This window comes from Taeniopygia guttata, chromosome 26, assembly GCF_048771995.1.
Source record: "Taeniopygia guttata chromosome 26, bTaeGut7.mat, whole genome shotgun sequence".
NCBI classification, from domain to species: domain Eukaryota; kingdom Metazoa; phylum Chordata; class Aves; order Passeriformes; family Estrildidae; genus Taeniopygia; species Taeniopygia guttata.
The window spans coordinates 547136-560787 of record NC_133051.1 but is presented as its reverse complement, the minus strand read 5'-3'; the positions used below and the strand labels follow the sequence as shown (position 1 = coordinate 560787).

The following is a 13652-nucleotide window of genomic DNA, read 5'->3' as shown; positions in this document are numbered from 1 at the left end:
GGGAGGACCTGTGACCTCACAATCCCTGCTGTCAGACTGTTCCAGCTGTTGGTACCTGAGCACACAGGGTGCTGTGCCCTCAGTTCAGGTGTTGGTACCTGGGCACAGGCTGTTTCCCTCGGTTCAGGTGTTGGTACCTGGGCACAGGCTGTTTTTGCACAGGCTGTTTCCCTCGGTTCAGGTGTTGGTACCTGGGCACGGGGTGTTTTTGCACAGGCTGTTTCCCTCAGTTCAGGTGTTGGTACCTGGGCACGAGGTGTTGGTACCTGGGCACAGGGTGTTTTTGCACAGGCTGTTTCTCTCGGTTCAGGTGTCGGTACCTGGGCACAGGCTGTTTCCCTCAGTTCAGGTGTTGGTACCTGGGCACAGGGTGTTTTTGCACAGGGTGTTTTCCCTCAGTTCCAGGTATTGGTACCTGGGCACAGGCTGTTTCTCTCAGTTCAGGTGTTGGTACCTGGGCACAGGCTGTTTCCCCTCGCTGTGCTAGCAGGGCTGGCTGTGCCCTGCTCCAGCCCTCTCCTTGGCATTCACTTGCAGAGTGCCGCAGTCCGGCCGAGGGGAGGCTGCCAGCTCCAGCCCTGACGTAGGGCTTTGTTCTAATTTGGGGATGCAGTGTGTGTCGGTCTTTGAGTTGTGCTGCTGGCTTCCTTTCCCCTGCCTTTGTCTGGCTGGCACATGTCCCTAGCAACTTTCTGCAAGTGCAGACCAATAGGACAAAAAATAAATTAGCCGTTTCAGCATGGCAGGCTTTGGCTGCCCAGAGCCCTTGTTCCTTGCCTGGAGAGCTTCTATAGCAAAGCAATTTCCAAGGAATAATTAGGCAGTCACTTCCATAGAAGTTAACATTATGTTATTTGAAATTGCAGGTTCAGCGTGAAGCTGATTGCACGAAAGATTACAGGCTGAGGAGGATCAGTCCCAGAGTGTTGTGCACAAAATGACTGCTTGCAATGACAGAATTATTGCTGTTTTCCAAGGAGGTTGTTTCTGTGCCGTGTTTGTGTGGGCTGCAGTTAATTTGCTGGAAGCTCCAGCCCAGCACTGGAGTCTGGGCTGGAAGGGCTCTGTTGCTGCAGGACTTTACTCTTTGCCCAGGCCTTTATGACCCCAGCTCAGGAACCTCCCAGCGCACCTCAGAGCATGTGGAGTGATGCAGAAAGTGGTGATTGGGAGTTTTTGGGAATGGATGCAAGGCTTGAAGGCTGCTTTCTTGCCTTTCCTGATGGAGCTCTTCAGGTAACCCCTCTGGGCAGTGTTCTCCTGTGTTCTCACATACCTGTTTGCTTATTTGGCTTGTCACCAGCTTTGTTTTCGGTGTGTGCTTCTTGCTGTGTCTTTTTGGGGTTATTTGTCACCTGAAAAACAAAAGGAAAATATATTTACACTTGGATTACTGATGATTTGGACGAGGGACAGCCTGTGTGTTCCAGCATCAGGAATGCACCACAGCGGGGTCATGGCTCATCCTACAGCAGGCTTGTGCATAGCTAATTGCACATGTGTGGCCTTGCCTGGTATTTGATTTGATGCTGAAAGCAGTCAGTGGAAGTGATAATGATTTTGGTGTTAAAATTACAAAACTGAGGCTGAGATTCCTGCCACAAATTATAAGATGTTACCTCTTATGTAATGTTAATATCTAAAACACACTTACTCTGGTGTCAGAGACCGCAGTGATAATGAGTAAGAAAACAAATGCAGAGTCTGTGAACGGAAGTTTGTCAAGCTGTACTTTGGAAGTCACACTGAAGTCCTGCTTTCTGCTTAGTCTGGTCTTTCAGTGTTTTGTTTTTCTCTTCCCTCCCATTTTCCTGGTGTTGGTGGCCTCAGGAAAGGTGGAGGAGGTTTTCCCTGTGCCCTAAAGCCAGGGAGTTTGACTGCCTTGGAGAAGGGGCTCGTTTTGTGAACAAGCGAGTCCATGGCAGTGATTTTAATTAATGAAATACTCCTTGCTAACTAACAGGGTAATTTGTGGCTGTGTTTATCATGCTGTTTGTATCTGCTGATGAGCTGTGGGATTTCCAAACCCCCTTTCCTTTGGGGTGCACATCCCTGTTCCCATCACAGAACCATTGCGTAACTGATGACAGCTTTGGTGAGCACTAGGGAGGTATTTCATGTGCTTTAGACTTCATTGAGTAATTTAATACCTCCCAACACGGTGTAGAACAAATTAGGGAGCAGGTGCTGAGTGGAGCTGTCCCTGGGCAGAGCTGGGAGTGGCGGCTGGGCCGGTCTAAGCCAAGGGGAGATCCTTGGCCTGGTGTTCCCAGCCTTTGCTGCTGCATCATCCTCTCTGTTTGTTTGGACTCTTTTTTTTTTTACTGTGGAGGGAATCTGTCAGTTTGAGTGTGGCTTTGATTGCTGTAAATCTTCCCCTTGCAGAAGTGCTGGGTTTGGGTTTGTTTTGCCAGCATGGCTCTGAGTAATGGAGGGATTTTGGTAGAGTGTTAAGCAATGTTTAGTTGACACTTTTAAAAAAAGAAAATCCAGCCCTTTCCAAGGCCTAGTTTATAGTAACTGAAAAAAAACTGGCATGGAGAACATTTACCAGTTGAAAATTCAACAGGTTTGTTTATAGTAGCCACGATTCAGTATTTAACTGCCAGGATAAAAATAACCAGGACACGTGGCTGCAACCTCCCGAGAATCTGCCTCTGATTTGGAGTGGGAAGGGCACGGCCACAGGGGTGGCACGGCCACAGGGGTGGCACAGCCAGCCTTGAGTGGAGGTGCTGGAGTTCAGGGACATCTGTGCTTCTCTCCCAGACGTGCACAGTGCTGACGCCACTTTTCCCTTGGGAACGTTCAATATTCCGGTTTCTGCTGGTGAAAATCAGGGAAAGGGAGGTGCGAGCGATGAGCAGGCAAGGAGTTATTCTCTTTTTTCCTTCCTTAAAGCCAGGTGAGTGGCCCTTTCTCCTGTCCTCTCGGCCAGGGACATCTCCCTCTGTCCCCGAGCATCCTCCTGGGGAAGAGCAGAGAGCAGAGCTGAGCGAAGCTGCCCCTCGAGAGGCCATCTCACATTGTCTCTAGGAACTGCTGCTGTGGTTTCTGTGCCTCACTTCTTTCTGTTCCTTCTCTCTCGCCCTCCTCTGAACTCGGGCTGTGCCTTTTGGGTGCAGAGGCAGCTGGTGCTGCTGAGCCATGCTCTGCATGCAGCGCTGGAGCTGCCACTGGCAGCACCTTCACGGAAAATCCCAGAATGGTTTGGGTGGGAAGGGACCTCAGAGCCCCTCCAGTGCCCCTCTGCCATGGCAGGGACACTTTCCACTGTCCCAGGTGCTCCCAGCCCTGTCCAACCTGGCCTTGGGCACTGCAGGGATCCAGGGGCAGCCACAGGCTCTGGGCACCTGTGCCAGGCCTGCCCACCCTGCCAGGGAAGATTTCTTCCCAATATCCCATCTAACCCTGCCCTCTAGATTCACTTTCTCTGACACTTGGAAGAATATTTGACAAGGATTATGAGAGCTTCCATTATCTGTTTGGAAACAATTTTGATTTCTGTGACTCCAAGGTGACTCTAGAGCTACTAAAAAGAAATATTTTCAAAAAGCCAGTACAGTAGGTTTTCATTTAAACTTCCTATGATTCCAGAGGCACAGCTGATTCTTTTTTTTGATCCCTTGAAAAGAAAGGATGAAGTGCTGAGCCTGTAAGAGACAGGCCCTTTGCCTGGCAGAGCAGCAGGTGTAGCAGTGCTGTGGTTACTGTCTGGAGATCAGCACTGCTGCTGCTCAGTGCTACTGAGTTGGGCTGCTGGAAATGTTAGAGCTGCTCAAGCTCTTGGACAAGCAGCCAGCGGGTCCTGGGGCAGGGCATGGTGCTGCGGGAGTTGTTCTGATCCCCAGGACTGTCACAGAATCCCAGAGTGGTTTGGGCTGGGAGGACCTTTCCAACCCCAGCCACGAACCTGCTGGATTCCCTAAAACAATTGCGCTTTGTAGGTGTTCAGAACTTGATGCAACCTCAAACATGGTTATTTTCAGTTTGTCTGTTGTAAGTGAAGTCTTCCTTGGCGTATTCTAGGGCGAAGTCCACAGGAGCAGGGTGGTTTGGCTTTAGCACTACAGAGATGCTTTGCAAATGCTGACACTTGAAAAAATATTAACTCTTTTTTAAATTCTCCTTTTTTTCAGTTCCTGTGGGGAGCCTGGAAGAACCTTCAGTAGAGCTGCTAACACTGATGAGAGATCTTTTATGCCAAGGTAAGAGTTTTTTAGTGTTCTCATCATACTTTAAATAGAATTTCTGTGAACGTTGGAGTGGGTAATCGATAAGTGAAGTTCCTACACTCACTCTCTGTGCTGTGTTTGCTTATTTTGGTTCATGCTTCTCTCTCCCCACCACCCAAGTTATAAACTTCTTGATGAGCTGCTGAAACTCGAGAAACAGAAGCAGCTTGCTTTTGCATCAGGTTTCTGTCCTGAAGGGCCCCAGCGCCTCCCCAGCCTCTGCCCCGCTCCTTCCGCTGCTTGGGAAATACCCTCCAGTTGTGCTGCTCGAGGTGTGCTGCTCGAGGTGTGCTGCTTCCTGGGCTGCAGCAGGGGAGGATGGCTCTGCAGGCTGGAGAGTGCAGAGGGCTGGGCACAGGTACAGCTGGGTGGGAGCCACGTCCCAGCTTGGAGCTTCAGCTGTGTTTGCATCCAGCCGTGCTGCTTCTGCCTGCACCTTTTTTGTTGACACAAATATCCTGCAGCTTTTTTATTGACACAAATATCCTGCAGCTTTTTTATTGACACAAATATTGTGCCACTTTTTTTATTGACACAAATATCCTGCAGCTTGTTTAGTGACACAGATATCCTGTAGCTTTTTTAGCGATATAAATATCCTGCAGACCTCTCTACCTGCTCCCAGGGCAGAGCCCTTCCCTCTTCTGTCAGGAAGGAGCTGAGCAGCTGGGGGCTGCTGCTGTGGATGGGTGGATGTCCATTTCTGGCTCTTCCTGGGCAGTGCTGGTGACAGCAGCAGCAGAGGAGAGATGCTCCTGGTAAAGAATACAGAGCACAGGTGGATTCTGGTGGCTCAGGTGTTTGGTGTAGCAGCAGTTTTTTTGTGGCTGTAGATGCCAAACCCTGTGATTTATTACCCTGGGGGTGGATTGGAGAGTGCTGGGGTGGCAGAGGGAGCTGCAGCTCAGGCAGTGCTGGGGTGGGACTGTGCTCTGTGCCCCTGCTTGTCCTGCTGGAGCTCAGGGGCCGTGCCTGGCGAGAGGGAGCAAGGACACACACTCAGCTGTGCTTTGTTCTCGCACTGCAGCATTCAGAAGTAATGAGACCCGTTTCACAACATTTACTGTTAATTTTTTTTACACTCTTCAGTGATCATACTCTTCTCCTGACTCTAAAAGAACACTTAGCACCCATAGTTTAATTCCATTTGGAAGTGGAGCCGTTGCTTCGCAGCATGTGACTCTGCTCCAGAGAGCTCTGGATGGAAATGAATGCTGCTGTGTCCGACTGTATTTAGGTGGGCTTCAGCAGTTGCCAAATGAAAAGTTGGCTGGGATGCAGCATAGTAATTTCTTGAGCACTCTATTCATGTTGTATAAACAGATAACATTAACATACTTGTGAAAGAGCTACAAGATAATTAAGGCATGTGGGGTTTACAGTAATAAGGCTCGTGCCTTTCAGGATCTTGGTTTCCTGTTGCACCTGAAAAAAAATCAGCAAATACTGCAGAGAAGAAATGAGAAGTTAGTGTTGTGCTGCTCCCAGCTTAAACTTTCCCACAACTATTTTCTACTATAAATAAGAAGTGAAATAGTTCACAGCTAAATTTAACCCTTAGCTTGATTGCTTTCTGGGTTTTCTTTGGTGGAACTGACTGTGAGACTGTAGGGAAATGAAGACAAACTGGATCAATAAATTGCATTTATACCTTATAAAAGATACATCAGCTTTTAATTTTTAGGGGTTATCAAAGGGAAAATAATTCAGTGGAATTCCCCTCTCTTTCTCATTCAAAATCATGATTTTTGAAAGAAAGGAAGTGAATGTTACTTCTCAGGGAAATGATCGAGCAGAAGAGCTTCCAGTTCCCAGAACTGAGCCAGCACTGTAGTCAATGTCCTAGAGTGCACAGACATCGCCTGCTCTGCTTTTAGACAGTTTCTGGAAAACCCCTTTCAGTCTGACTTGATTTCACAACTTGCAGCTAGGCAGCTGCAGCTCACGTGGGCTTCAGGAGTTGAAGAAAAGCCTCCTCCAGGTGCTTAAACTGATGGGCTGCACTGGTTGCTTGAGCCTTGCTCCCTCTCCAAGGCTGGGGCGAGGGAAGGGCAGCTGGGCTGTGTGACTGCAGAGCCCCAGCACAGGCAAGTCCTTTATTTCTGTTATTCTGGCTTAAAAGTTAGTGTAAAGTCGTGCTAAACTGAGCCCAGAGATTTGTGTCTCTCTGCAGCGGCACATGGGATTTTGGAGTTTTGTTTAACCCGTGCTTGGGTGATGTTCAGCCCCGGCACGGGCTGTGGGGATGTTTGGGGAGGGTCCCCAGCTCCCTGTTGGTCCCAGTTCAGCTCAGACCAGTGGTGGGTGAGCAGGAGCATGTGGGGTTCCTCTGGACTCTGTTTGACACCTTCCCTTGGGAGCCCAAATGACAGAAGAGAATCTGCCCCCATTTAATGATGACATCAACTTGAGGCACAGATTGTCAGGGAATTGTCCACATTGCATAGCTGAACATACAGCCCCTGTTCTTCACAGGCTCCTGATGCATTTCTCTATCAAACTCCTCGGAAGACGTTTTTGTTTTCAAAGGCTGTGGCTGGGGAGCCCAGAAATCCTGTGGCAGGTCAGTCTGAAAGGCCTGGGAGCCCAGAAATCCTGTGGCAGGTCAGTCTGAAAGGCCTGGGAGCCCAGAAATCCTGTGGCAGGTCGGTCTGAAATGCCCAGGAGCCCAGAAATCCTGTGGCAGGTCAGTCTGAAAGGCCTGGGAGCCCAGAAATCCTGTGGCAGGTCAGTCTGAAGGGCCGGGGAGCCCAGAAATCCTGTGGCAGGTCAGTCTGAAAGGCCTGGGAGCCCAGAAATCCTGTGTCAGGTCAGTCTGAAAGGCTGAGGAGCCCAGAAATCCTATGGCAGGTTGGTCTGAAATGCCTGGGAGGCAGAGGCTGCCCGGGCTCCAGCCCTGCCTGTGTGCAGCCTTACTTGGGAAGGAAGCGCGTCCCTGCGGAAGGGATCGGTGCTGAGCTCATTGTTTGCTGCAGCGGGACAGCCCGGCCTGCTCTCTGTAAACACACTGCCAGTGTTTATCACCGCCTCTGTCATTTGCCTTATTTGTCAGGGAATCTCGGGGAGAAGGAGAAGTTTGCTGCTGCTGCGTAGCGACTTGAGGGAATTGCAAGATTTCCATAAAAAGGCAGAGTCTGTGCCGGGCGAGCAGAGCGCTCTGCCTTGGCAGCCGCGCGCCGGGCCTGACCTTTTCCAGAGAGAAAACACTGACCTAAATCCCTCCCTGCTGGGGGTGGAGGGGAGAAGGAAACCTCTTGACTTGCTTCTTTCTGATCTAATTTTCTTGTCCCGTGCTCTGGTCTGTGCCGTGAAATGCTGAGGAAGCAGAGGACGGGCAGTGGCAGCTCATGGTGCCCGGCACAGCCGCCGTGTTTGTCCCCTGCTGTGTCCATCCTCTTCCTCCAGGCACTGCCAGGAGCCAGCTTTGGCCATTTCCTCTACCCTGGGCTCCTGGAGTGGCCCTCTCAGCCTCCAGTTCCCTGTCCACTGAGTGCTCAGGTGGAGAAGGAGCCCAGAGCTGCTGGTTCTGACTCTCAGGAGGGTGGGTGCAGGGTGCTGCTGTCCCCAGGACAGTCCCAGCTCTGTGCTTACCTGCTGCCCTTTCTGTGCCCCGCAGGTCGTCGCTCTCTGAACACCCCGCACCATGCGTGAGTACAAGCTGGTGGTGCTCGGTTCAGGAGGCGTGGGCAAGTCTGCTCTGGTGAGTCTGGGAGCAGCCCGCAGCCCGTGCCCGGCCCTGCAGCTGCCTGGCTGGCTGCACACTGCTGCTTTGGGGAGCTTGTGGGACCTCTCATGTGTGCCAGGACCCCACCAGCCGCTGGGACACGCTGAGGAGGCGTGCCATGGTTTAGCAGAGGTGATTAATTGCTGGTAATTAGCGTGTCACGTCCGCTTCCCGCAGGAGTGCCGTGTTACACACGGCTGAATATCTGTGAGTGGCACAGCAGAGCTCTGGCTGGAATCAGTCACAGAGCTGGGGTTCAGCCCTGCACACCTCAGGGGCTGTGGGTTTCCATCCTGGGTGAGCAGCTGGGCCCAGAGCAGCGGCCCTGAGCATCATCTGCAGCCCCTGCAGAGGGAGGAGCAGGCTGATGGCACTCTGCACTCCTGAAGTGCTTGTCTGGTTCCTAAGGAGAGGTTTACACAGCAGAGTTGATAGCAAAGCACTGAGAGAGACTTGTGTCACCCATTTATCACTCACCAGTCAAGCAGCTCTCCCCAGCAGAGAGGCAGAGAACTGGTCAAGTGTGAGTTATCTACAACAAGGAACTGCAGTGTTCCTTGTCACAGGCAATGATAATGCCTGAGCAGCCTTTCATGTCCTGCCTCATTGTTTATTCTGCTGGTACAGCCAGGTAATAATCCTGGTAAATCACCTGCAGAATCCCAGGGAACAGCAGGAGAGATTATTCACTTGTATATCAAATTTGATGCACTTTCAGCAATTCCATCCTAATCACTACAAGGTGTTTACAAGGTGTAATTGTTTTACAAGCTTTGTTCTTCCACAGCAGTGTAAGCACTCTGTATTACTTTTTCCACCAGCCCTTCCCTGATTATCCTAATTTTCTTATGTAACACTGCAAGACCCACTAGGTGAAATGGGGCACTTAGTAGTATGCTGTAAATAAAAATTACTCAGCATCTGACATACTTGAATTTCCTTCTCTGTGATGTGAAGTCTTGAGTCAGCACCATCCCCGACCTTTCTAACAGCTGAAATGTGAATACTCCAATAGTCTGGTAAAAGAAAGTTAAATTCCTTTTGACAGGCTGGGTGCTAAGTCAGCATATTTGGTAATTCATATGCAGCAATAATGTTTCTAGGAGCACACAGTAATTGCCAATTAGCAGCTGTGAGTGGATAATATTTAGCTTTCACAGAGTCTGTGTACTTATTTACAGGCATTAGCAAGGAGAGGTTACAAGGTGGGGTTTAAAATACTATGGGGGTCACTTTAAATTTCATTCTTCCAACTGTACAAACTGACCTGTGCAACAAAGAGCCTGGTGTTCGTTTCCAGCTCTGTTTGCACTCGGGTGCAGATGACAATATGGGGTTGTTTCACTGCAGATCCTCCTTGTTTTAACTCTTCTGTGCCAACACAGTGCTGATGGTGCTTCTGGTAACCGTGATGGAGCAGCAGAAAACCTTCACAGTTATAAAGCCACAATTGTTTAGCAACTTTTGTTTTCTGTACAGCAGTTTAATCCCATTTCTGAGGCTAAAACTCTCTGGAGTGGCAGTGGGTGACACAATTTACAAGGGTGCCCGGTGGTGGAAACTAAAGCTGGGCTGCACTGCCCAAACAGAGGGAAACTTGTACAAGTCTTGGGTCTGCACAGAACCCAACAGCACCCCCAGATTTGTAGCTTCTCCCTTGGGCTTTCTTTTCACCTATAACAGATGAAGTCCACCAGAAATCAGGAGTGTTGCAGGTCAGATTGTCACGCTCGGGGCTGCTTCAGAGCCCCCACGCAGAGGGCACAGCTGTGCCAGTGCTCTGCGAGCCTGTGGCACTGAGCTGCCTTCTCTGGCCTCCTTGGGAGCAGCTGTGCCCGCCTGACCGTGCTGAAAGGCACAGGAGCCATCCTAAGGCACAGCCTGACCCCACCTCCAGGGCTCTGACTGCCAGGGTTGTGCTGAGACCTGTTCCTCCTCACGCTGGGACAGCTGCTCAGAGTGACCAGAAAACACTGGAGAAGTAGAGATTTCATTCATTAGAGTGTAGGATGCACTTATTTAGTGATACAGAACGATTTTGAAATGAGGTGGTTGTGGCTTCTCAGACTTTCCTCACAAATTTGCAGAATTTGTGTATAAAACCTGTGAAAGGTTTTATACATACATGGTGTGTTTGTTGATTTCCAAGACACAAAATTAAGTGCTGGGACCTCAGCTCTCAGTCTCACAAATGAGCCCCACCTTGTTTTACAAATATCAGCAACTCTTCAGAGCCTCCTGCGCTGCCTCCCTGCAGATCATCGTGGGTGAGGAGCAAAAAGGAGGAAAAGGGTCCTGGCAGAAGGCAGGGCACTCACTGGGCTGTAGGGATGTGCCAGCTGGGAGTCGGGGCTGGAGCAGGTTTGCTGTGAGTGCAGGGAAGGAAACTCCCCCTGTGCATGGGGTGAGGGCTCCTCCTCAGTGCCTGTGCCCAGGAGTGCCTGCAGCCCCTCCAGGCTGCACTGCTGCTCTGCACTGCTGCTCTGCACCGCTGCTCTGCACTGTCCCAGGCAGCTCTGCGCTGAGTTCCACTGAAATGTGCATTTTCCACCGTGCACAGGCTGCCTGGGCTGCTGCTCAAATCTCAAGGCCTCCGTATTTGGTGATTTTTATCCTTCTGAAGGCACAGGCAGTGGAGTAAAGGCATTTTGAGGGTATCCTCTTTTCTGAGACAGGCCAGCAAACAGTTATTGTGCAAAAAAGTTTTGAAAGCATGCTTGAATAACGTGATTTTAACAGAAAACTGACAAATTTTATTTCCAAAATTGAAATTTTATGTCGTTTTCTCTGGTCCCCACTATTGACTTTAGCAGCAGCTTTACTGTTGTTACTTTTTGCTGAAGTGCTTCTTGGTGAATGTTTCTGGTTGTGTTCAGCTCACTTGGGATTTCTGTTCTTCCCTTCCTCCCCAGACTGTACAGTTCGTTCAGGGAATTTTTGTTGAAAAATATGACCCAACAATAGAAGATTCATACAGAAAGGTAAAGCACCATGGTTTTTATCTCTTTCCTGTCTGACAGAGAACACAGAATCCTTGGGGTGCTGTGGGTGCAGGGCTGGAGCTGCTGAGGCCGTGCAGGGTGTGAGCTCTTACGTAATCCCAGCACAGAGCTGCTTTCTTCCTGCCTGATGGCAAGTGAGCCTTTGTTCCACGGATTAGCAGAAATGTCACCAAATGAAAGGCACCAAAACATGCACTAAAAACTTGTGACATTTGTGCCTGTGGTAATTAAATTAAATTGTGGTATGAGGTCTGTTGTTACATTTACTTGACTTTCCTGGAATTACCCTCGTTGGATCCAAGACATTTCTCAGTGAGTGGAAGATTTGCAAAGTCTCACTGTGAGGATCCTGAAATATTTTGCATTTTCTTCTCTTCCTTATTCCCTTCTCTCTGGGCAGCAAAGAAAAATTAAAGTTTGAAGGTGCTTTGATTTGTAAGAGTGGATTAAGCTGAGATGTTTACAATCTCACTTAAGTTGAGATGTTTACAGTGAGCTGCTCATTTAAGCCTTGCTAATGAAGGGGGCCGTGGAGCATGTGAGCTGACCCAAATGCTGGCTTGGGGCAGAATTAATCCTCTGCCAGCAGAGCTGCTCAGCCCTGGGAAGGGCAGGTGCTGCTCTGCCGAGAGCCCTTTGTGCAGAGCTGCGGGCTGGGCTGACATTCCCCTTGCCTGGCCCTTTGCAGACAATTCACTCAGCTCTTTGTTCCCCTTTCTCCCCAGCAAGTGGAAGTAGACTGTCAGCAGTGTATGCTGGAGATCCTCGACACAGCAGGGACAGTAAGTGGCATTTCTTTATCTAATTGCTGTGCAGTTCCTCCTTCAGAGTGGTGATCTGCCCAAGCAGAGGCAATCAATCAGCTGCAGTTGTTTAAATGAAGGATTTTGTTCAATAAGCAGACCCGGTGAGGTGAGTGCAGTGGCCTGGTGAGCTCTGTGCCCAGCTGGTGCCCCAGTGCTGGGACACAGAGGCTGGTGCCACCCCCATGTCAGCAGTGTGCTCTGGGAGGGTGTTAAACAGGAGCTTTGCAAGTGGCCAGCGTGCAGGGGCAGTGCCAGGCAGTGCCAGGTGTGGCACCTGGCCGTGTGGCACCTCTGTCCTCAGCAGACCTGGCCCTGGCACCTCCCTGGCACTGCCCTGCTGCTGGGGAGGCTCCTGCTGTCCCCCCAGTGTCACCTGCAGCTGGCACGGCCCCCAGACAAACCCCAAGGGGCTGGCAGCACGTCCCAGGCACCTGCTGCTCCCTGCAAGCTGCCCTGGAAATTCCCACCAGCAGGGGCAGGAATTGTTCCTGTGTGGGTCTGGAAAAAGTCCTGGCCCTGCTGGGACAGAGGCAGCTCCGAGCTGGCATTGTCCAGCCTGCTCTGGCACTGTCCAGCCTGCTCTGGCATTGTCCAGCCTGCTCTGGCACTGTCCAGCCTGCTCTGGCATTTCGGTCTCTCTGCAGAGATGGTTTATTGCTGCTCTTCATCTTTTCCCCATTTTCTCAAGAAGCCCTTTTATTAAGGGGTAAAAACACCAAAGGGAAAGAGAGTGTTAATGCCTTTATTCAATTTCCATGCTTCAGTGGGTTTCTGTGAGGGGTAAATATGTAAATCCTTGCTGCATGGCACTGCATTCTCATCTCCAGTACAATAAAAGTATTCCTTTGGAACTGTTCATTAGCTGCATTCTCTGGCTAATTGCTGTAAAACCGTTTGCTTGCAGGAGCAATTCACAGCCATGAGGGATCTGTACATGAAGAACGGGCAGGGGTTTGCACTAGTATATTCTATAACAGCACAGTCCACGTTTAACGACCTGCAGGACCTGCGGGAACAGATCCTACGGGTCAAGGACACTGAAGATGTGAGTAGAATACGTTTGGGTTTACTTCTGCCAATGGTGAAGAAGCTTTGCTCCCAAATCCACTATGGCCTGTATGTTTACATGCAAAGCTTCTTTCAAATATCCTTGGGTAGTGTTGAGTAAGTTTTCAGAGCCCTGTAGTTTTCAGTGGTGTTGTTTGAGGCACAGCACCTGCTAAGGGGCATCACAAAACCAGATTTTCCCATGTCGTGGTAGCCACAGTCTTTTGAAATGCTGGGATTTGATTGGAAGCAACATTACTTAACTTTTCCTCCTTTAAACTCCTTTCCAGGCTTTGCATTTTCCTCTTTCTCTGTGCTTTATTTCCCTCAGAGTTAGGGAGGAATATCAGCAAGGATGTTCTCCGCAGCTCTGCAGCTGCCTGGCCCTGGGTCTGGCAGGGTTCCTGCAGAGCTGTGAAGGGGCAGTGGGAGCCCAAAGCTGTGGTATTTGCAGGGCTCAGCTGGGAGTTCTCTGCAGCCCTGGAGCAGCTTTGAGCACTCAGCAGAACCTGTCACCCACGGAGCTCACAAAGTGGTGGAACAGAACCTCTGAGGGCCTGGCAGAGTCCTGGGTTGGGCTTTTGGTTGTTCAGAGCCCTTTGGAAAGGAAGGACAGAGAGCTGTGGGGAGTTTGGTGTGTGGCAGAAGATGGGTGAGGGTGGCTGTGCCCCTGGGTCGTGGTCTGGGCTGCTTCTCTGGCCCGGGGCTCTCCTTGCTTGAACAAGCTGAGCTTCTGTTTCTGCAGGACTGCTTTTCCCCGGGGCAGGGATTGCTGCGGGGTGAATCTGTCACACTGCAACACGAAATAACTCACACAAGCAGGCTGGGTGTAAAAGGG

At 50.4% G+C, this 13652-nt stretch overlaps 1 protein-coding gene across 3 annotated transcripts in view; it reads left to right on the top strand.

Annotated features, from left to right (window-relative positions):
- Positions 1 to 13652, top strand: part of RAP1A (RAP1A, member of RAS oncogene family) — a 29314-nt gene that overhangs the window by 9760 nt on the left and 5902 nt on the right. Inside the window, exons 2-7 of one of the 3 annotated variants that reach the window (XM_030261441.4) lie at positions 4140 to 4208; positions 6711 to 6798; positions 7852 to 7935; positions 10872 to 10940; positions 11687 to 11743; positions 12672 to 12812. In XM_030261441.4, the coding sequence (XP_030117301.1) occupies positions 7879 to 7935; positions 10872 to 10940; positions 11687 to 11743; positions 12672 to 12812 (324 nt within the window). In that variant the 5' untranslated portion in view covers positions 4140 to 4208; positions 6711 to 6798; positions 7852 to 7878. 3 annotated transcript variants of the gene reach the window in all.